This window comes from Lepidochelys kempii, chromosome 3 (assembly GCF_965140285.1).
Source record: "Lepidochelys kempii isolate rLepKem1 chromosome 3, rLepKem1.hap1, whole genome shotgun sequence".
NCBI classification, from domain to species: Eukaryota; Metazoa; Chordata; order Testudines; family Cheloniidae; genus Lepidochelys; species Lepidochelys kempii.
Genome location: NC_136382.1, coordinates 110,284,836 through 110,309,214, shown reverse-complemented (window position 1 = coordinate 110,309,214; position 24,379 = coordinate 110,284,836). Strand labels below are relative to the sequence as shown.

At 42.5% G+C, this 24,379-nt stretch overlaps 1 protein-coding gene across 2 annotated transcripts in view; it reads left to right on the top strand.

The window, feature by feature from the left end:
* PLAGL1 (PLAG1 like zinc finger 1) overlaps window positions 1-24,379 on the top strand; it is an 86,668-nt gene that overhangs the window by 10,086 nt on the left and 52,203 nt on the right. For both annotated transcript variants that reach the window (XR_012158073.2, XM_073337518.1), the window contains exon 2: window positions 9,417-9,459. Coding sequence is in view for 1 of the 2 variants with exons in the window: in XM_073337518.1 (XP_073193619.1) it covers window positions 9,441-9,459 (19 nt within the window). In the remaining variant the exon portion in view is untranslated. The remainder of the gene's footprint in view (window positions 1-9,416; window positions 9,460-24,379) is intronic.

Here is a 24,379-nt window from a genome sequence, read left to right as displayed (position 1 = left end):
GTGACCTTATGGTGACTAGGGATAGAAATGTCAAATGCTAGTTTCTTTCATGACACAGTCGCCCATACTGAATGCATCAGATGTCAAGCTGGGAGCTAAAAAGGGCACATGATTGGTTGAAATCTAATAAGAAAGACTGATGATCTTTTGGTGACCTCTTATTGAAAGGTCAAAGTTCAAATTTAGGATTTTTTAAAAAAATTCTTTTTGCAAGCTTTTCCTCTTCTGGAGTCTCTTTTCTATTATGAATTACATAAATCCTGGGTTCTTTCCCTCTCCAATGCTGGAAAAGTAGAATGTGAATTAAATAAAGTTCAAGATTATACCTGAAAAGAGGTATATAAATAGGTGAATCCCATAAGAATGACTTATGATCTTTCAGTGACCTCTGAAGGAATGGTCATAGTTGAGATTTTGCTGTACTTGACATTTGAATAATGAATGAGTGAACCGAATTTCAAGATTCTAGCTCAACAAGAGACATGGAAAATGTCTGGCGCTCGTACTCTTATTTCTCAGAGTTCCTTTATTCTATGAAGGTATTTGCTGAACTCTCCTTCCCCTTCTGCCTCCCTACAGAGCTCTTGAGCTATGGGCCTTGTTATTCTAATACAGGGTGACTCAGATTTCATTCCTTCCGTATTCCCCAGTACTTAAGAGAACCTTGCACAGAAAAGAACCAACCTTCTTTTGTCCAATCGAGCTTCAGGATTGTTTGCATCATTCAAGAGAAGAGCTATATTACTATGAAAGATGAAATAGCAAGGGCTAATATTTTATATAACCAAACTAGCATGATGAGTATTGTAGACTTAGTGCTACATTTTGGCTGCCTGTTTGAACAAAGGTGCAAGGAGCCTCTTATTACCAGTTCAAGAGCCAGGCAGAATGTGGACATTACTAACAGTCTCTAAGTAACAATTCCAACCAGCACTCAAGATGAGAAAGGATCTGGTTATGTCTCTGTTACTAGTCTTCAAGTCAGGGAGGTGGAACATCAACCCAAATTCTAGATGTTTGCAAACTTCCCATTTTGAACTCTCTCTCCTCTATCTGTGAAACAGATACTGCCACTGGGTAAAGATTCAGTATAATTATCTGTTCAGCAGGTTTCAGAGTAGCAGCCGTGTTAGTCTGTATCCACAAAAAGAAAAGGAGGACTTGTGGCACCTTAGAGACTAACCAATTTATTCGAGCATAAGCTTTCGTGAGCTATGAAGTGAGCTGTAGCTCACGAAAGCTTATGCTCAAATAAATTTGTTAGTCTCTAAGGTGCCACAAGTCCTCCTTTTCTTTTTAGTGTTAATACAGTGATTGGAGACTTCCTGAAAAATGCTAGCATAGATAAGGCTTGAGAGAGTTAAATGTTAACACCTGATCCATGGCACATTCACATGGGTGTTTACTGTGATCTTAAATTAGTCTTTTAACATCTGGGACCAAATTGCTGACTTATTCCTTAATGTCTTTAAGAGGAAAGGACATGAAGGATCTGAACATTTGTGTATGATAGTACTGTATGTGAAAAAGTGTCTCATCACTGACAAACCCCCTTGTCGCTAGATGCAACACACTTTCTCTTCTCTCACACCCCTTGCTGACAGTCTCTCCCACCTGACAGTGGCCTCTCTTTCCATAACCTAGTTCTCCAACCAGATCATGGTTTAAGTTCACTGCTTTCAAGGTAATAGAAAGTCCAGTAGAACAAGAGTCCCAGTGTTCCTACAAAAAGGTCTTCAGCCCTACCTCTGGGCTGCATGGTCCTAACACCCTTCTCTTAAAGCTCCCAGTCATCCTTATCTCTGTGTCTGAGTCTTCAGATCACCTTCTCTGGTAGCTGGTAGGGGAACCCAGGCCCTCCCACTACACCAGGTTCTAGCTCGGACCCAATAACCAAGAGCCAGGGACTGCTCTGCACAACTCCTTGTTGTTGCATCTTTAGACTGCTCCCCATCCAGCATTTTTCAGGGTCTCCCCTTCTTAGGCTAAACTTTCATTCAGGGCCAGGGCTTTCATGCTCCCAACAAACTCCCAAACCATAAAATATAAACATAACCCACTTCTCATCCCTTCTTGGGCTCAACCTTACATCCCTCTCCACTTTTTCTTGCTCTGTTCCCTAATGGAATGCCTCCCAGGGCTCTCTTCCTGCAGTTTCAGTTCCTGCAGCTCTTGGGGCTTCCTCCTTAACCCTCCTGGTGACTACACACTCTAATCCCAGAGAAGAAAAGGAGTACTTGTGGCACCTTAGAGACTAACCAATTAGTTACGAAAGCTCATGCTCAAATAAATTGGTTAGTCTCTAAGGTGCCACAAGTACTCCTTTTCTTTTTGCGAAGACAGACTAACACGGCTGTTACTCTGAAATCTAATCCCAGAGAGTGACTGGAAAGTTCTTCACACTCTCTCTGCAGCACGCTTCTGCTCTCAGCTGCCTCAGTGAAGCTTGATCTACCCTCTGGGTGCAGCTCAGTATGTTAATTGGCCTCTCAGGCCCAACTAATGCTTTCAGAGCCTGTGTGGGATACACACCCCATCATATAACACCCTAATTAGTAATAGAACTGGGAAACTAAGCCTCTCCTGAAAGCCAGTCCTACACAGTGTTGAAGAATTTATGTACTGAAACTTATCCTCTTCAATAGTCAATGTATCAGCACAGGCATGATTGAAAGCAGAAGCCTTAATACCTCTGGGAATTGTGAGAAAATGGAAAGACTCAGAAAAGCACTGAGAGACATAATGGAAACCAGTTATCCTAATTAGGATCCACTGTTAGGGATCCCAATATTTAATAATAAATCAACAGTCCTGTTGCTCCTCATTTCTAGATGTTAAATTCTTTATGTCTATCTAGAAGTCTTTGCTTAGCAATAGTCCTGGATTAGTCCCAGTTCTGGGCACCACATTTCAGGAAAGATGTGGACAAATTGGAAAAAGTCCAGAGAAGAGCAACAAAAATGATTAAAGGTCTAGAAAACATGAACTATGAGGGAAGATTGAAAAAATTGGGTTTCTTTACTCTGGGAAAGAGAAGATTGAGAGGGGACATAACAGTTTTCAAGTACATAAAAGGTTGTTACAAAGAGGAAGGAGAAAAATTGTTTTTCTTAACCTCTGAGGATAGGACAAGAAGCAATGGGCTTAAATCGCAGCAAGGGAGGTTTAGGTTGGACAGTAGGAAGAACTTCCTAACGGTCAGGGTGGCTAAGAATTGGAATGAATTGCCTAGGAAGGTTGTGGAATCCCCATCATTGGAGATTTTTAAGAGCAGGTTAGACAAACACCTGTCAGGGATGGTCTAGATAATACTTAGTCCTGACATGAGTGCCGGGGACTGGACTAGATAACCTCTCGAGGTCTCTTCCAGTCCTATGATTCTATGATTAAGAAGCATCAGAAGGTGGTGTTATCTACATGTTTCCTGTGGCAGAGTGTAACATTTCCTTCATGCCCCTTGGGTGCTTGTCTACATCTGGGGCCTGCTACAAGCTGCTGTAAAGAGCTGCAAAAAGGAAGTTAGTTGCTGCAGACAACCAGAAGTTTTATTGATCCTACAAAATTTAGGAAACAATGCTGCATATCCTTGAGCGCCATTTACTGGCATTTTGTCTATCACTGTATACCTATATACCAGGGGTGGGCAAACTATGGCCCGCAGGCCACATCTGGCCCACTAGCCGATTTAATCTGGCCCTCAAGCTACCACTGTGGAGGGGGATCTGAGGCTTGCCCTGCTCCTGCGCTCTAGCTGGGGAGCGGGGTCGGGGGCCGCTCCATGCGCGTGTGCTGCGGCTCCACAAGGCTTCCGGAAGCAGCGGCATATCCACCCTCCAGCTCCTAAGCATAGGGTCAGCCAGAGAAGTCTGCACGCTGCCCCCACCCCATGTGCCACCCCCGCAGTTCCCATTGGCCAGGAACTGCGACCAATGGGAGCTGCAGGGGCGGTGCCTGTGGACGGGGCAGTGCGCAGGGCCGCCTGGTCGCGCCTCCACGTAGCAGTCAGACGGGGGACATGCCGCTGCTTCTGGGAGCTGCTTGAGGTAAGCGCCACCCTGAGCTTGCACCCCTGAGCTCCTCCCGGACCCAGCCCCCCGCCCCCTCCCCAAGCGCCTCGATCCTAGCCTGGAGCACCCTCCTGCACCCCAAACCCCTCATCCCCAGCCCCACTCCAGAGCCCGCACCTCCAGCTGGAACCCTCATCCCTGGCACCCCTGTCCCAGCCTGGAGCCCCCTCCCACACCCTGAACTCCTTTCTGGCCCCACCCCAGAGCCTGCACTCCCAGCCAGAGCCTTTACCCCATCCCGCACCCCAACCCCAATTTTGTGAGTGTTTATGGCCCAACATACAATTTCCATACCCAGATGTGGCCCTCGGGCCAAAAAGTTTGCCCACCCCTTCTATATACAGATCTCTCTTTTATGTAACAGGCCAAAGAGACAAAGCCTTCTCCATATAACCCCTGCAGGTCACCTTTAAGAGTGTATGACACATCTTAAAAATATATATGCAGATAACCTGCGAAGATACCAAGTCTCTGATCCTGAAGTCCTTACTTGGGCAAAACTTCCATAGAAAGTGAATAGTCCCTTTTCAGAACTGGAAGCTAAATCAGTAAAAGAAAAAAAAAAAGATGTGTGTAGGTTTTAAAAATGACAAACTATTGTAATTTTAACAAAATCTTATGTCATAGGTCACTAAGTTTAGACTCCTCTTTTTCATACTTAATGACAAAACACGTACATGAAACAGGGCAGGAAATGCATTTATGTTCACTCTGCTAGGTATTTGCAATATCAGTAGTGAGTATATGAAACTGAGGGATTCTAAAATAATGTAAGCAAGATGTTAAATTAACATGTTGGTTTACGTAAGGCAAATCTATTTTTATGATTTATTTCTGCTACAGAAATGGTTGTTACATATGACCAGATCCCCCCCCCACCCCACCCCCCCTTTTTTTTTTTTTGGAGCCGTGGGAGGTTCGAGGCATGATTGGCCTTTCTGGTAGGATGCAGGCATATCTCTCTCTCCTTTATGATAGCTTGAATCCTCATGTTTGGAAACTTGGCAACTTGTAGTGTTTGACTTCTTCATAGTGAACTGTATAGGAAGATGAAAGAAGATGATGTTAGAGCCAAGTCTTTTGTAAAACCACTGTTTAGCTCCAGAAGGCTTATTGGCCTTTCCTGATGGTTTGTTGGAAGGGAGCACAATGCTTCAGAGAGACAAAACAAAAAAACTCTCCTCCCCAGCCCCCTTTTCCGCTATGTTGTCAAATAGGTTGAGTAAAGTTGTGATGAGTGTCCCTTCTGCTATCCTAAAGTGCATATTCAGCTTCAAATTCAAAACATTGAAAATAGTTTAGTTGATGTGCTGAGGAAGGACATAACCTGAGAAAATCCTTTTTCACATGATTTCATATGAATGGGTTTCTCATTTGCTTTGTTTTAGGTAAATCCAGAATTTGAACTGGTGATCCAATATTATTTATGCAGGCATACTGAAATGGAGATTTCCTTACCCTCTGCTTTAGAACATATTATTTTAGGAATGTGTCTGGGCCTTTTAGAGAGACAAGGGGAGAGGGGATGTCTTTTATTGGACCAACTTCTGTTGGTGAGAGAGACGAGCTTTTGAGCTACACAGACCTCTTCTTCAGGTGTTCTAGGTCACTTGTCATTTAAAAACTCACACTTTTAGGTACTGTTTTTAGTTTTAGTTTAATTGATTCCTATAACAATTATCTGCATATAATACCTCCTCTGTGGAACTTTATCCTGCAAGGTGATGAGCATCCTGACCCTGATCCAGCACATGCTTAATTTTAAACACAAACTAGTCCCACTGAAGTAAATGGTCACAGGATACTGGTTAAAATAATAATGTGCATAAATGCTTTGCTGGATCAGGATCAGAGGGCTCAGTACCTTGCAGGATCAAACCCTGGGACTGTTCCTGCAGTTTTGCCTGAGTAATGTGTCTGTCTACCTGGCCTGGGAGGCATGCTCCCAGCTGCATATAACCACACCCTAAGTGCCTTTGTATGCTATACTTAACAGCAATTTCATTAAGTTATGTTTTTACTCTCCAAATACAAAATTTAAAATGGTCTTATGATTATTGCAGAGACTCTCCTCCTGCTGAATCCTATTATTCGTTACCCAGTATATTATCAGCTTTAAAAAATTATTATTACTATTACATATTACAGTAGCAGCTAGAGGCTTCATCCAAGATCAGGGCCCCACTGTGGCAGGTGCTGTACACACATACATAAATAGACACAGCCGCTGCCCCCAATGAATTTACAGATTAAATAAACAAGACAGACAAAGCGGGGGAGAAATGAAGTGTTGTCATTACCAGTTTACAAATGGGGAACTGAGACACAGAGAGGTTAAGTCGCTTGCCGAAGGTCTGTGGCAAAAGTGGGAATTGGACCCAGATATCCTGACTTCTAGTTATAAAGAAAAGTATTCCACAACAGCCATGTTATTTGTTTTAAAACAATACCACAAAACTATAAAAAAACTATGCACAACACATTAGAGAAGCTGAATCCTGAACTGCTTCACTACTTTCCACCCACATCATCTACCTAGTGATTTCATGTTTTCCTTTGTTGTATATCTGCGTGATCCTGTATGGAAGAGATACATTCCTCCCATGACATTTGAAATTTTTTAGCTTTGTCGCTTATAAATAAGATTTCCACATGAGGCAACTTCGGCTATGTCAACAAGCCCAACTTCTAAAATTGGAATACAAGGTTTTCTGTCTGCTAAGTATCAAGTTATTTGCATAACCAAAGGAAATTGCAATCTGTTTTTTAAAATATTTTGTAGTCCCATATACTGAAGAAAAATCCTGTAGCAAATATAATTGACTCTTCCAGTAACTTAAGATTCCATGTTTAATGTTTGCTGTTCTATGCTATATACGATAGACCCCAAATACACATAAATATTCAGCAAGATTCACTCATAGAAAATGCTGATGTGTTATTCTTAACATGGGCCAAATCCTAACCTTGGATACACATGTGAAGCTTCCATTAACTTCAGTGGAGCTGTGCATGTGTCTCCAAAGTTAAAATTTGGTCTTCTATATTAGTCTCTTCCCATTAGAACTCTGTTAATACTTAAACCATTTCTACTTTACTATGATATTCCTCCCCTTTTATGAATTAAAGAGAGCAGGAACTGTATAAGAAGAAATTCAGACAAGCAAACACAAAAGTGTCAGTGATTTTTAAAATAGGAAAAAAACAGCATGGAGAATCGTATGGCTTAGTACAATCAACAAATACCTGCAATACGGAAGGAAGATAAGGGAAGTTGGGACATCATAATCCTTACGAGAACAAAACCAAATATGTTTTGTTGCTGAGGAGAGAGTTGGGGGTCTACCTACACAGCATGTGTATTAGTATACACTTTTGATTATTCTGACCATTATATGAAGCAATACAAACTAGTCTAGGGCCTGCTTACACAGTCTGTTAGAAGTGTGTAAGCTCCCACTGGCTGTTCAGCAGGTTTTGTAGGCAGAAGGGGATGCAGAGGTAACCTATTCTGTGGGGGATGCAGTCTTGCTTGGTGGGGTGGAGACCTCTTGTAAATGAAGTTCTTGTGCCGAGTTGAGCACCCGCCAGTGGATCCTGTTCCTCTTCTCTTCCTTTGCTGCCTACCCTAAGTGTGCAGTTATCCCTCATGTAGTTGCCCTACATGGGAAATGATAGGGTGAGTAGAATTACTAAATGCTACCTTTTGGCAGAGAAGATGTGTGTGTATGGGGGAAAGGAGACACATTTCCTCTTTTCTTACTCACCACCTCCAATCGCCATGTGGAGGGGTTCTATACCCAGACAATGACATGTCCTCACAAAATTTCAGGGCTGTCAGCAGGGGATGCTTGCTTCAGCCAGAAATCTCTACTGTTGTCAGCCAACCTGGGAGAAATGCTCTTTCCCAAGATGTCAGGAGGACACTGCCTTGTCTGGCATCACCCTCAGTTCCCTGGAAGCCAGGAGTAAGAGGCAGAGCCATTGGCTTCCAGCAACAGCGTAATGACTGCCAACTACAACCTTTCTGTGCTAATTTTAATACCACTGACATGATACTGTTTTTCCTGCCTCACCATGCCTTGCAGCTGCATTCTCTTGAACTTCTTTCTCTCCCCTTGGGCCTATTTCCTGCCCCCCTGCTCATGCTCTTTTTCCATCCAGCCTTCCAAACATCTTCTTCCTCTGTCACTTCCTCTGTCTCAAACCAATGTCATCAGTCCCCACGCCCAACCTCAAAATGTCTCAGTTAGAAGCATCTTATTAACAGCTCATTTATTTTTAAAAGTGAGGATGAAATCCTGGATCAATTTAATTCAATGGCATAATCCTACTGATTTCAGTGGGGGCAGGATTTTACCCTCGATTTTTTTACAGTCGTGTCTCTGTACCCTCATCCACCGCCTGAAACCTTTAAGGGTAGGTCTACACAGCAACTAGACACCTGTGGCTGGCCCATACCAGTCTACTCGGGCTCGCGGGGCTCTGGCTGTGGGGCTGTTTCATTGCTGTGTAATGTTGTCTTATTATTATTTGTATTACATAGCTCTAGGCATCCCATCCAAGCATCAGGGACCTATTGTGCTAGGCACTATACAGACAAGTAACAAAGGAAACGTGCCCCAGAGTGCTTGCAATCTAGGTGTTAGGGTACGATAGGTGGATGAATCAGATAATTAGGGTGGGTGGGAGTATGAAATAACATGACAAGAGTTTAGCAGAAAAACAGAAGTCCCCAGAAGACTTACAAAATTGCTAACACAGAATCTGATTCTGCTGTCCTTGACTCAGTCAAAACTCCTTTTGGCTTAGCCAGTGTAAGGACTCCAAGATCAGGCCCAGAAATAACAGATTCAGAGGCAAAAATGGCAGTTAAGGACATAAAAGTTGAGGCATAAGGATGTGCTCTTTTAATGCTAAAAATTAATAAAGGATGGCTTATTTTGAGTAGCATTGGGTTCATGAAAAATAAACATTTTGACCATTTGGGAGTGTTTGTGAATTAAAGAGGGAATCAGTTCTACTGAATAAAGATTTTTACTCTTTTTTTTTTTTTTTGCTCTCCAAGCTATGATATTCTTTCCTTATTAAACCTCTTCAGATAAGATCCCTCTGACTTATAAAGGAACTGAACAACTATTTAAGGGTCACTTCAAATTGCCCATGCTGATCCTTGCATTGTCAGACTCTTTCAACTGCAACAAAATTAACACATGAGGATGTATCCGTGTGTCTGTAGCTTATAATATTATGATTCTATAGTCAGCTCTACATATGATTGTCTTTTTCAGGGTTAAACATGAACACTTCCACTATAGAAAACTAAATTTTTCCATTTCCTTTATTTAGGTTTCCTTTGCCTGATCTGTAAACATGTCCACTGATCTGCTATGTAAGTAAACTTCCCTCCTAATAAATGTTAGTACCACATGGCTTTATTAGAATGGTCAGGTGTGCTCAGGACTGATGTTTCATTTTAAATTGAAGAACTATTTTTATGTTGGTGTATTTTGTCAGACATCTGCAGAATACTATTGTTAGTGAGTGAGACTACTCTTGGAATAAGGTACTACTCACCATGATTAAAGTAGTGAAAATCAGTTGAAGAACAGACCCAAATTCGTTGAGACACCATCAACTTAAAAATCACCCTTCTGTCTAAAAGTATTTTACCTGCTTTGGTTGCAAGTGAACCTAAGATGACAATAAGTTTCTTTCTTTCTTTTCTTCATTTGACAGCATGTTCTGTATTAATTGTTTCACTATTGTCAGTTTCCGCTGTTGCATACCTGCCTTTCACACAGTGGCAGAGGGGAGACCCAGAAGAAAAACAGAATCGTAAAACCACAATAATTGTCAGAGAGGCTCAAGGAAGATGTGGCAGCTGAGACTATTTTTTTAGGCACATTTTTTTAGACTGACTAGATTTCAAGTTGATGGTGTCCCTTTACTTGATTCAAAGGAAGGATATTGCCTGGTGGCAAACAAGCTAATACTTACTTATTCCTGAAGACCACAAAATTGTCTGCTGAGGACTGAGCTGCACGAGTGGGGCTGTGTTGGAGAATGTGATTACATTACAGTTGTCTGCTATCATGGTTGAAGCAAAACTGTTCTATTTTGTGCTACATACAGCAGTAGCGCTCAATCTTTCCAGACTACTGTACCCCTTTCAGGAGGTTGATTTGTCTTTTGTACCCCAAGATTTCCCTCACTTAAAAACTACCTTCTCTTTGAATCCATCCACTGCATCAAGTTCAAGCTTCTTGGCATCGCCTTCAAGTCCCTACACAATTCCATTCCAGCCTGACTTTTTTGACTTGTCCAAGTATTAGGCTACTTTTATTGTACTGCACCCTGCTGTCTCACTCTTCCAGTGGTGGGCTGGCTACATCTCCAGTAAACAGCTGCTTTTTCTTCCACAAAGCCCTTTCTGAGGTAGTATGCAAAATCACTCTTCTTTCCTTTACCTTCTCCTGCAAACCCACTTCATCTGTGACGCCTATGATAAACTCTTGCCAATTAATTTCTGCTTATTTTTTATATTCTCTCCATTAATCTCATGCAAACAATAAAATACTGTGTGTCTGTCTGTCTGTCTATGTGTGCTTAGTTATCTGCCTTTCCATATTTAGGTGAAACATGGTCACTAGAGAAGTGAACTGTGGAAAAGAGGGAATGTGACTTCTGGGGAGGGAAACATTAGAAATGTATTGTATCAGATGTGAGTGATTTTTCATAAAAAGAATAAAGGAAAATTTAGATTTTTCTTGATAATTGAAACCAGATAATAAACTTATATAGGCTAACAGTTGGCAGATAGCAGCTCATCTTGGAGGTGATATACCTGCTTTAACACAGTTATTTGAGAAAGTACATTTTATGCACGCAGCAACTAATTGGTGCCATTGGTGGATAATTTAGTGCTCTTTAGCATATATAGGAAAACTTCAGACATAAAGATTTATAATGTATGTATATACTTGGTGATCTCATACGTAACAAGGAAAACTCCCAGTTTTGGACTCCTAGCATCTTATTTTGCTGATTTGTAATTGACATCATAATGCTGCTGCTTTTGCTTCTGCTCCAGAGATTGTTTTCCTGGAAGCAGAGACTTTTTGTGTGTCATGATAGACTGGCACAAATAGTGGTCCATGCTTGGAGAATTAGTTCTAAACCAGATCTGCCATGTAGCAGGAAGCTTGCCAGTATGTATTGCTCAATTCTTGACACACAGTTTCCAGTCGCATCTAAGTGTAATGAGTAATAAAAGCATGACTAATCTGTTTACCCCCAATTCAACTGTGCTAAACCTTATCATATGTATTATTATTACATTATTATTATTTGTATCGCCATAGCACCTAGGAACCCTAGTCTTCTAATGAATAAAATTGGAAGGTTTATACAAGAAACCTCCTGGATTGGAGTTGACCCTGGTGATCCATACATTCATGATCTTCAGGCCTCATTCCTGTAATATACTGTACCTAGGACTTAAACTGCTAACTTAGAAAGTTTCAGTTGGTTCAGAACACAACAGATTCTTTCTCAGCAGCACGACTTCAGTTCTCTACTCTTTTCTGTGCATTGAAATGACCCTCATCATTGTAATATCTAAACGCCTCTCTGTCATTAAGGTAGTTGTCCTCCCAACAGCTCTGTGAGGTAGGGAAGTACTATTATCCCCAGTTTGTAGATGGGGAATTGAGGAACACAGACACTAAGTGGCTTGCCCAAGATCCTACAGGACTTTTGTGACAGAGCAGGGACTAGACCCTGGGTCTTTGGTGTTCTAGCCCCCACCCCCCAAGGCCATCCTTGCCTAGCTTCTTAGGACACGTCTTCACGAGCCATGTCGGCAGTGCTTTAATGTGGCTGTGTAGTCCCGGCACCAGCGCTGGGAGTTGGTGGGTGTTTTTTCACACCCCTGAGCGAGAAAGTTGCAGCGCTGTAAAGTGCCAATGTAGACAAGCCCTTAGTGAGCATCAGGTCAAATACAAGCTTCCTTTCCTCTTTTTCTAAGTCCATTATAGGGCTGGCCCCAATTGTCTGAGGGTGTGGCTACTGTACATGATCATAGAGCTCCAGTCCATTGGGGCAATGGAACTGTCAACTTCAGCACTGAAACTTGCATGTGTAGGAGACAGCTTTCTCTGGCGCTGGTTCACCTCTATGGAGTTATCTCCAAAAGAGATCAGGGAGACCATGAGCCTCACACCAAGCCTCTCTTATGTAACTCAACAAATACATGTGCACGCGCACATACGCACATCCCCTAAAACAATGGGGTGCAAAGAGAAAGACACATTCTTCTTGTATTCACTTTAATAAGTTTGTGAGACACTCAGATGACACAGTGATGGGCATGGCATAAGAATCTAGACAGATATATGCAGAACTTGAAAAAATCCCCTCTCCTATGATGAGTAGAAAGCTTCCCTGAGTGAGAGCCATCAGCGTTCACAGAATCTAAGTTTTAATTCAAATGGTTGCGAAGATAACTGTCTTAGAGAGAACTGAATATAAAACAATGCAATGCTGTCTTCCTAAGCCTGCAGACTGACAGTGCTCTTCTTGTGCTCCTGTCTTTCACATACTGCAGCACAATGAAATTAACAAGACGGGTCAATTTCATTGCTGTTATTTGACACCCTAGGGGCTGCAGGGAGACTATCAAGAACCAGGGCAATTTCCCCTGGGAACGCTGCATTTTCAGGGTAGGATGCTTGTCTCTGCAGCTCTCTGGCAGCAAACAAAGATCGGGATGAGTCCAGGTCTTGCCACATATAGAGAATGTTATAAGAAAGAGAGTAGTTGAAGGACCCAGTGACAGTGCATTGATATCATCTTTCTAAATAAAAGGTATACAAAACAGAAGGTGATGCTAATAGGTATGGGTAACTTCATTCATTACACCAATGTGTATATGGTGCATCAAGTTGGATCCAAATTCTGCTGAACTGTCCCCCGAGTTCTGCAACACTCTTGTGCAGTGAACTGAAAGTTCTGCAGTAGCTTAAATAAAAACCAGAGATTTCTTGAAATATTAAATATGAAAATGAATAAGACAAACAGTGCAGTAGCCTCATGTATTTTGATATTAAATTATATGTATTTTACATTTTCTGCATTTTCAGATGTAGATACGATACTGATGTTTGTATTGACATCCTAACATTGGCAGCACTGGTACTTATCATTGGGAAGACAGGAGGTTTTGGCCGCTGGTCGGGGACAATTTGGGGTTTGAGGCTTCAATGGAGGCATTTTGGGTTAAGTGAATTAGCTGGATGATTCTGCTAAAATGATTAGCAGTAAAAATAGTTGAGTTGACGTATTAAGATGTTTCCTTTAGGTTCCAGAGTTAACACCACATTGGCATGAATGACACAATTCACATCTCTCAGAGCTGTTTCATGTTGTGTGCAGAGTCCAGTCGCATTTTCAAGGTTATCTTCCTAAACATGAGGACTAGAAACATACTAATAAAGAAGAAAGCTTAAGTTCTTAGAAATCTTAGAACACAATTCTGCTGCAATGGATGGATTCTACAGAAAATTTCACAGACACATAACACAGGGGAACTTGCCAACAGCTGGAACATCAGTAGCAGTGTCAACAAACTTTGGGAAGTAAACTGAAAACCAAGGTCATAATGAAATTTTAACTGGATAAATTAATGAGATCGCAAACAACTCTAACTAGTAGCCTTAACCTGGAAAATTAAGAAAAGAGTTAAAGTTTATTTATGAAAAAAGAAAAGGAGTACTTGTGGCACCTTAGAGACTAACCAATTTATTTGAGCATGAGCTTTCATGAGCTACAGCTCACTTCATCGGATGCATACTGTGGAAACTGCAGCAGACATTATATACACACAGAGATCATGAAACAATACCTCCTCCCACCCCACTGTCCTGCTGGTAATAGCTTATCTAAAGTGATCATCAGGTGGGCCATTTCCAGCACAAATCCAGGTTTTCTCACCCTCCACCCCCCCACACAAATTCACTCTCTTGCTGGTGATAGCCCATCCAAAGTGACAACTCTTTACACAATGTGCATGATAATCAAGTTGGGCTATTTCCTGCACAAATCCAGGTTTTCTCACATCCCCCCCCCCCCCCCCCGCCCATACACACACAAACTCACTCTCCTGCTGGTAATAGCTCATCCAAACTGACCACTCTCCAAGTTTAAATCCAAGTTAAACCAGAACATCTGGGGGGGGGTAGGAAAAAACAAGAGGAAACAGGCTACCTTGCATAATGACTTAGCCACTCCCAGTCTCTATTTAAGCCTAAATTAATAGTATCCAATTTGCAAATGAATTCCAATTCAGCAGTTTCTCGCTGGAGTCTGGATTTGAAGTTTTTTTGTTTTAAGATAGCGACCTTCATGTCTGTGATTGCGTGACCAGAGAGATTGAAGTGTTCTCTGACTGGTTTATGAAGTGAAGAGAGTTGTCACTTTGGATGGGCTATTACCAGCAGGAGAGTGAGTTTGTGTGTGGGGGGGGTGGAGGGTGAGAAAACCTGGATTTGTGCTGGAAATGGCCCAACTTGATGATCACTTTAGATAAGCTATTACCAGCAGGACAGTGGGGTGGGAGGAGGTATTGTTTCATGATCTCTGTGTGTATATAATGTCTGCTGCAGTTTCCACGGTATGCATCCGATGAAGTGAGCTGTAGCTCACGAAAGCTCATGCTCAAATAAATTGGTTAGTCTCTAAGGTGCCACAAGTACTCCTTTTCTTTTTGCGAATACAGACTAACACGGCTGTTACTCTGAAACAGTTTATTTATGAAATGTCAGACAGTTATTGAAGGTTGACTGACCAGGGAAGTAAGTAACTTCCCTTGGAGCTTGTTTTTCTTTCTTACCTTAGATTAACTAGTGGGCAGCATATTATGCTGTCTGAATGTGTGTTTGTCACGATTAGCATTCTGCACTGTCACTGGAATGTAGGAAGCAGATGAATTTGAATGAACCCTGAGGTGGTCTGCAGGGCCCTTTCCTTGTCTTGAGGAAACCTGTCACTGTTCATCTCAGCCAGGCCTAGTGAAAACAATGAAGGAGAGGAGGTGGGTCTTTGATCTCTTTGTTGTATTTGCTCCTGGGGAACTCTCTGAAATGAATGCCCTGTTTTCGTAAAAAACTGAATGGCTATGCCTAACTAGCTTCGTGAAGCCCTGGGGAATTCACTGCTTCTTTTTATTGACCGCTGAAAAGGGCACATGGTACTGAATGGGTCCTCTTGTGAAAACAAAGCAGAGCAAAGTTAGACTTTAGTTTAACATGGGGGTATTGGAAAAACAGTGCTGAAGGAGGAGGATATGTTTCCTGCTATCTTGCCCTAGACTAATTCTGACTCAAAATAGAATTTGCAGTCTGGTAAGAGTTGTTTCAGTTTTACTACACGTAATAGGCTTGTGAAGTATTTATACTGTGTTCTTAAATGCAAAAAGTTGGATCTCACTGTATTCTTTCCCATGAAACATATACATGACACTAGCTTGTTTCTTAGCTTTTTTAAAAAAAAAACAAAACCAGAATTAATTAGGACTTTTAATGAAAGTAAAAAAGGTAATAACTAGAAGTAGAATGAAAGATTTTCCTTTGACTGACATTTAAGGCTCTCTCTAAATTAAGTCCCTACCCTTCATTCACTTCTGTAGGCTGTAGTATTTATATGCAGCTCTTTACGTATATGAGAATTAATTGAACTGCATAGGATCTTTCAGTGACCAGTGTATATCACAATCTTAATACTCACAGAGAGGACAGCTGATTAATAGGCCTATTTAGCAGGAAATCTAGAATCCTCAGAACCCAAGTATTGTTTGTAAAGACACCTCTCTACCTTTGCTTTTCCATTTATACACACCAAAGGCAGGAGGAGGGTTTGCCATCACTGATAATTTTTGATGATTTTAGGGTACCAGTTGTTTTCTGTAAAAATATAGGGAAGAAGATAACCAAGGAACAGTGTTTTTCTGTTTACATGTTCAGAGTTGTCAGAGGAAAGGAATCCCTCAAGTAATTGAAATGTAAATTTACTAATAAAAACAGAAAAAGCAAAACCTGACAGTATTTGTATTAGTTTCATTGGTGACCAAAGTAAAAGGCTTTGGCTCATGAAACTACACCTTTCAGATATGGCAAACAGACTGACTGAAGGCGAAAAGCTATGCAACCTAGTTTCCTTATATACCAACTTAAATCCAAGTGCAAACTTGAGATGAAATGATAGTTGTCATGATGCCTACTAGTTACAGCAGGAAGTGGAAGTCAGAATTCTTGCATTATGGCCCTGATTCAGCACTATACTTAAATAGGTGTGTAACTTGAGTGCACATGAATAATCCTATAGACTTTGATGGTCTATAGACTGCTCACATATTTAAATTTATGCATATGCTTAAGGAACTTGTTCAATCTGGGCCTATATTCCCATCTCTGACACTGGTTTGCTGTAGGACCTTGAGCAAGTAACTTTATTGTTTTTTGCCTTAGTATCTTCTTCTGTAGAACAGATAACTCTTACCTACTTATCTCTCAGAGGTGTTGAGATTTAATTTACTAATGCTTGTAAAATGCTTTGAGATCTTGTGAATGAAATGGTGGTATTTAAGTGGAGAGTATATGTATGTAAGTTTGCAGGTTTTGCTTTTATATCTGCAACATTTTCAGGACACCCCCCCCCAAAAAAAAACCCCACAAAAAAACCACAAAAAACAAACCAAAAAACTCTGTACATGATTTAGGCAGAGAAGTAAAAATCTGCACCTCAAGCAGAGTGGTTGCTATGTTTGTTGACCCAACATTTATTAAAAAAAAATGCACCCAGATCACCACTTGCTCTAGCTCTATTTGTACTTCTCAGACAGTGGAAGCAAGTATAGCAATCAGTTAGGCAGGGATGGGACCCTGGGAACAAAGGCATACATCCTCAAAGGTATTTAAGTCTCTACTTCCCACTGGAATTTAGGTGCCCAAACCCCTTTGAGGATCTGGGCCAAAGTGACTAGAAAGCTATATCTTTTCACTAACCAGATACTGTATTCTTCACTTTTAGTTTTCATTTCATTTGCAGATGTTTCCTAAAGAGAGAATTAACAGGGCTTTATAGTGAAATGGCACTCTAAACTCAGATTACAGTATAACTACGGGAAGGAGAAAACAAAGTCTTTGTTAAAACCAAAGGTGTATGTGTATGTGACTCTCAAACTCACAAACATCTACTCAAAAATCCCCTTCTACCCAAAAAAGATAATTCTTATATGGAGTCATCGCACATGATGACCAAATCCAAGCCCTGAGGAATTCAGTCACTGCTAATTTTGTTTTGGTCTCCCTACCAATCATGCTATTTATTAGAAAAACTGGTTGCCAGTTTTTTAGCAACCTAGCTGGCAAGGCATTAGATTAGAGTATTGTCTTATGAACCTGCTAAGATCTGGGAAGCTGTCAGAAATGTAATTCCTTAGAAGTTTATTCTGGACCTGTAATGATGATTGTCTAGAACAGTGGTTCTTAACTTGGCGTGCACGCATCCCCTGGGGGTGCAAGATGCCCATTCTGGAGGTCCGAGACACGCCAGATTTTTTTAGAAGGTAAATAATCGAAAACACCAATTAAGCACAGGCACGTAAGTACAACTACTTTGGTTCATCAAACCTATGTATTTATTAACACTATACATTTTTTAACGATTACTGTAATATACAAACAAAAATATATATTTAGGTTTAAAGAACTGACCTACTTCAATGATTTTTTATAAGGGGTGTGAGAACATATTTTGAGAACCAAAGGGATGCAGGCTGCAGTAAAGGTTAAGAACCACTGGTCTAGAAGTACAATAAGACCAGTAAATGGAAACACAGCACTTTGGCTGGAAAGATAGGATGGCTGTTTTATCTATTTATGAACTGGATTTCTCAATTTTATTTAATGTGTAACACCACCTCTCCACTCCAAAGCTAAAATAAAAAACTCTGCCTTTGCGTCCGTTTGGATGTACAGCAAATGTTTAAAGTTCATGTGAAGAAAGTTAAATACACATGTTAATGTTCGCAGGATTGGTATCTTAGGGAGCTGATCCGTGAAACCGGGCACGCAATAGGAATAAACAGAGACTTATCCAGGATAGAGCTGACAGATGCCAAGTCTGAGTTAAAACTAAAACACATAGTAAAAAGAGCCTCCTTGTTATATAAATTAGACATTTCTTAGTCTAACTGAAAATATCTTTTGGGAGGGAATGTTTATTGTTTTATCCATTAGTTATGGCCTCTTTGACATCACTCAAGATGTAATAAAGGCCAAAGCTAAACCGTTGGGCCAAGTAATGACCTTCACTTATAAGAAGAACTTCATGAAAAGATGCTCTGTCTGATCAAGATAGTCCATGTTTGAGTATCCTATCCAAACATACACTTTGGAACTCATTAGCTCATTTAAAACATCTTTTCTTTTCTTTCTTTTGAGTGAATTTAGAGCTGGTAACAGGTGTCAGACTTTTTACTCTGAAGGCTGAAGTTTTCTGATCAGAAAATAAATACAGTCTTCTCCTCACGTCATCATGGAAGTTTTGATTCTACAACATAATTTTGTGGCAAGGGGAGGATTCCATAGCACACTTTAGAGATGTAGAATACCTAAGTCCCTGCTTCTCACTGTTATTGTGCCAACTTCTTCCCAGTGTCATCATTAAATGCTCATATTCATATTTATTTGTTCTGTGTCTAGGAAATTTATTGGTGTAATTCTGAGGCATCTTAAGAAGGCATATGCCCAGCATTTACAGAGTGGACTGTCAAAGTTTGACTCAGACTCACAATTTATCAGACCACTCTGTTTTATTAGCAAAGCTGCTCTGCTAATACATTTAGAAGTGAGCCCCCCCGAGTGGGGCTTGTGTCTTTTAATTTATACAGTTTTTTGGAGAACAAGGTACAGAGAAGTTACAGACAAAAGAAGAAAAAGATTTTAGTCACCACCCTTCGAGATCCCTGAGACCAGTCACTTATCTTCAATTACCTGCCACCCTTAACAATCGCCTTTAACAGCTTCCAGTTAACTTAACTAATTGCCCTTCACACCTTCCATTCTGATGCCTGCTTCTTAGACGTGCTGGCTCTATCTTAATTGCTTCTCCATTCAAAAGCTAACTGTCCCTACATGTGCTCCCTCAGATACTTTGTAACATGTTTTGGCATGCCCTCTCATATACAATGTATCCAGCATGTCCCCTTATACAACGTTATACTTATACAATGTTATACTTCCACAATCCCCCCTTTTGGTCAAGGCTACGCCCATGACCAATGACTTACTGGATTCCATACATCAATCGTTCTTTTTCATTACTTTCACTGGTGACATTTAACAACATTAGATTAGCACTCTGGTTAGGAGTAACCTGATGGATGGTGTGTCTTGTGCAGTTTTGGATACAACAAGAAATCAATTGAAAACACACAAAGATTATTAGAATTCCAAATAGGATAGTCAGGATTCCTTGAAACAACCAGTTTCCCAGACTAGAGAAATTGAATAAGTTACTTATCCATTTCCACAAGGAACTTGGTTCTTCGTGGGGAAGGTATGCAATTTGCTCCAGATGGCTAGCACGATTTATTACCTCATTAGTATTATCAGGTATGTATACACAGCATTCTGTTCCAATTAGAACACAGGTCCCTCCTTTGGCTGCCAGTATTATATCTGATGCCCGATGGTTTTGGAGGGCCACTTGTCGGACCGCTCCTGCTTCTTTGGCTAGAGCTTTTAAGCTCTCTCCTGTTTCATTGGCCATGATCTCAACCACCATTTGTAACCTTAACAGCCTTTTTGCATGGTGGATTACCCCCCCTACTGGGACTAAAGAAATGCCAACAGCTTCTTCCCAAGTTAGGGGGCTTATGTTATCCACATACCATTTAGCATCTGGCAAGTCCCTCCTTTTTCGCCTGAAATTACGGAGGCGATTTCGTGGGAGGGATTGAAGCACCCGGAATTGTGGGAAAAGCTGAGCAGGATAACAGATACCTGACCAATTTGCTGGTAACACAGTGTAAGCATTTTCCCCACAAACCCAATGATGTCCCATTAAAGCTGGGAAGGGTTGACTGCAACCCTTTGACATGTAAGAATTTACAAAGGAGGAATGGTATCCTCCAAAGGGCACAGGATGATTTTCACTGGGAGAAGAGGTAGCATTCACATGACATTTGTAGATGGTGCTGTTTTTCTCAGGAAGGCTGTAAGGGGAGCAAGAGATTGAATCTTTGGTTTATCCCAGGTTGAGAGGAAGTTTATCTTTCCATACCCGGTTCGCCATTCTCCAGCATTGTTTGAATAGTCCCATACACCATGGGACACGATGTATTGGAGACAGCTGCTCCTCCCTAGATTCAGCCCTGTCCCATTACACACCCAGCACCAGTGGCCCTTTCCTTTCACCACACTTATAAGTTTAGGAACATATGTTTTTCCCAGCCCCCAAGTGTCATTTTCCTTCCATGTCCTTTTAAGTGGATAGGGTTCTCCAGCAAGCTCTGAGGAATTCAAAGGGATTGCCATGGTGGGGATACTAGCTTGTGAGTGAGCTGGGATGTGGCTGCAGACCCAGCAATTAGAAATATTCAGGATCTGGGCTATCTGCACCTGTTGTTGGATGAAAGAATTGTCACTGTCACTCTGGATTCCCCAGACCCTCAGGACACAGTAGCTGAGGATTAAGCTTCTCAAAGGACACATGTTGGAAGCAGGACCCTTTCTGGTTCCGACAACCCCTTTCGAGGGAACCGCAGTCACGGGTTTACGTCCACCAGGCAGCAGGCGCTAGGCTCACTACTGCTTCTTGTTTGTTGGGTCCTGCTGTCTGCTTACCTTCTGCTTCTGGCAACCCTTACGAGAGCGCAGACTGTAAGGTATTGCAGGCTGTTCCTCTTTGTCTTCTGGGGTTGAAGCTGGTTCTGCGTGGTCTTGCAGAGGTGCTTGGTCCCCTTGAGGTGGCGCTGGCTTACACTGTGAGGCGTGGATCCATGCAGCGATGCCGGATAATTTCACTGCTGTCTGGGTGGTGAGCAGTACCTGGTATGGACCCTTCCACCGGGGTTCCAAGGCGTGCTTCCGAAGGTGGTGCCGCAGGTAGGCCCAATCACCAGGCTCAAGAGTGTGACAGGCAGCAGAGGTGGGTTCCGTTGGCCAAGCTGCTCACACCTGTGAATGAAAGGAGCTCACAGCTTGCATTAACCCTTTGCAGTACTGGAGGAGCGTGCTGTGAGTTAGGTTTAAGTCTGGGGCTGGGGTAATAGCAGCCATTGTTTGCATAGGGCGTCCCATGATGATTTCAAATGGACTCAATTTGTGTCTCTGGGATGGGGATGACCGAATTTCCATAAGGGCCAGTGGTAAAGCAGCTGGCCAGTTTAACCCTGTGGAACTACAGATTTTTGCCAGCTTATTTTTAAGCACACCATTTCGCCTTTCAACTGCCCTTGCACTCTTTGGATGGTAAGGGCAGTGCAACAGGTGGGTGACATGTAATACCTGGTTTAGATGTTGAACAATTTTTCCAGTAAAATGTGTTCCCCGGTCACTAGACAAAGTGGCAGGAATTCCCTTGGTAGGGATAATGCGGTTTAACAGACATTTTGCAACAGACAATGAATCAGCTTTGCGACAGGGAAAGGCTTCAATCCAACCCGAAAACAGACATATTATAACTAAAATGAATTCATATTTCTGACACTCTGGCATTTGTACAAAATCAAGTTGCCAGTGTAGGAAAGGTGCTTGAGGCAAACCCCGGAACCCTTGTGTTACTTTTACAGATTTGCCTACATTGTGGCTTTGACAAGTAACACAAGCGGCACAGTGGCGGGTTGCAAAGGAGCTGAAATGGGGAGCCCACCACCCCGCCTTACTCATAGCAGAGACCATCCCCTCCTTGCTGACATGCGAAACACCATGTAGCAGGGCGGCTAGAGACGGGTAGAGTGAGAGGGGGGCTATAAAGGTACCAGTGGGTGATCGCCAAAGGGAATCAGAATGCAAAGAGCAACCCAAAGCACTCCAGAAGTCTTTCTCTGTTTCTGGGGCAGAATCCTGGAGCTGAGCGAGATGAGACAGGGATGGTGGCGTTACAGAGACAGAGAGGGGACCAAGAAACTCTTCTGGTGAAGGTTTTATAGTGGCGGCATGTTTTGCAGCAGCATCAGCAAGTGCATTACCTTTTGCCACCTCGGTGTCTGCCGCTGAGTGGCCAGTACACTTAACAATTGCCAAGGCAGACGGTAATAAAACTGCATACAGGAGGGCGGCAAAGTAGGGGCCATTCTTGATAGGGGTACCAGTAGAGGTAAGAAAACCTCGAGCCTGCCAGAGGGTAGGGTGCCAAAGTCATGCACAACCCCAAAGGCATACCGAGAATCAGTAAAAATAGTGGCAGAGAGCCCCTCGGCTAGAAAGCAGGCACGGGTTAGAGCAATCAGTTCAGCCACCTGGGCAGAGGTCACAGAGGGTAAGGGCACAGCTTCTATGGTCTCAGAGAGAGAGACCACAGCGTACCCTGCAAGAAGGTGGCCTTGGTCATTTCTATAACAGGACCCATCAGTGAATAATACCAGGTCAGATTTAGGGAGAGGTACATCTGAAAGGTCGGGGCATGGGACAGTGATAGCGGAGATAGTTGCAAGGCAGTCATGGGGTTCACCATCACTAGATAAAGGAAGGAGGGTAGCAGGGTTTAACCGGGAGCAGCGCTTAATAGTGATATGTGAGGCTGAAAGCGGCAAAAGTTCATACCTAGTGAGGCGAGCAGAGGAGAAGTGAGCAGTGTTGCGTTGCAGAAGGAGAGTTTCCACAGAATGGGGAACCATGAGAGTGAGAGGAGAGCAGAGGACAAGGGACTCAGACATCTCAACCAGGCGCGCTGCAGCAGCTACAGCGCGTAGGCAAGGGGGTAAACCCTGGGCTACAGGGTCCAAGGTTGCAGAAAAATAAGTCACCGCATGATTTCTGTCACCGTGCTCCTGAGTAAGAACCCCGAGGGCACAAGCAGATTGTTCGTGACAGAAAAGGGTAAAAGGCTTGTCATAGTTAGGTAACCCTAAGGCAGGGGCAGAGGCTAAATTCTGCTTAAGGGAGATGAAAGCAGCATTTGCTTCAAGTGGCCATGGCATGGGGTTAGGTACAGAGGATCGAGTGAGTTCTTGGAGTGGTTTAGTCAGAGAAGCATATTGGGGAATCCATTGCCTACAGAACCCTGTCATGCCTAAGAATTTTCTGACCTGGCATGGAGAGCAAGGCTGGGGAAAGCTAAGGATGGCTTGTACCTGGGCTGGATAGAGTGTGCGGGAGCCCTGGGAAAGAAGGAAGCCTAGGTATGTGACAGAGGTTTGGCAGAGCTGCAATTTTGTGCGAGAAGCCTTATGACCCTTGTTTGCTAAAGCTGTGAGAAGTGTTAGTGAATCAGTTTCTGAGGTAGACAAAGAGGGGGAGCACAGGAGTGAGTCGTCCACATATTGGATCAGTGTGGATCCTGATGGGAAAACCAGATCAGCGAGATCCCTGGCTAGGGCTTGAGAAAAATAGGATGGACTCTCTGTATACCCCTGGGGAAGGGTAGTCCATGTATATTGCTGACCCTTGTAGGAGAAGGCAAAGAGATACTGGGATTCAGAGTGAACTGGGACAGAGAAGAAAGCGGAGCACAAATCTACAACAGTAAAGTGGGTTGCATTTGGAGGAATAGACACTAGTATTGTAGCAGGGTTAGGAACCACTGGAAAAGAAGGTATGACAATACGGTTAATAGCTCGAAGGTCTTGAACAAATCGCCACGATTTGCCCTCAGCCTTTTGAACTGGGAGGATAGGGGTGTTACAGGGGCTGGAACAAGGGACAATAATTCCTTGTTCTTTTAATGCAGATATAACTGGAACAATCCCAGCCTCTGCCTCAGGATTCAAAGGATACTGAGACAGGCGAGGCAGAGGTTTGGAATTGTCTACAGTAATCTGAACTGGGTCAGTATTTAATCGGCCCACTTCAGATGGGTGAGATGGCCATAGGGAGGAAGGAACCTGAGAGATTAGGTGCTCTAGGGACGGAGTTAAGGGACAGCAAGGGACCGGAGTGGAGAGGGAAGTTTCAGACAGCAGGGAGGCTACAGAATCACATAAGGAAGACTGAGGGATTTGCAGATAGACACCATCTGGGGAGCAGTAAATAGAACAGCCAAGTTTGCATAGCAAGTCCCGTCCCAGAAGGTTTGCAGGAGTGGAATCA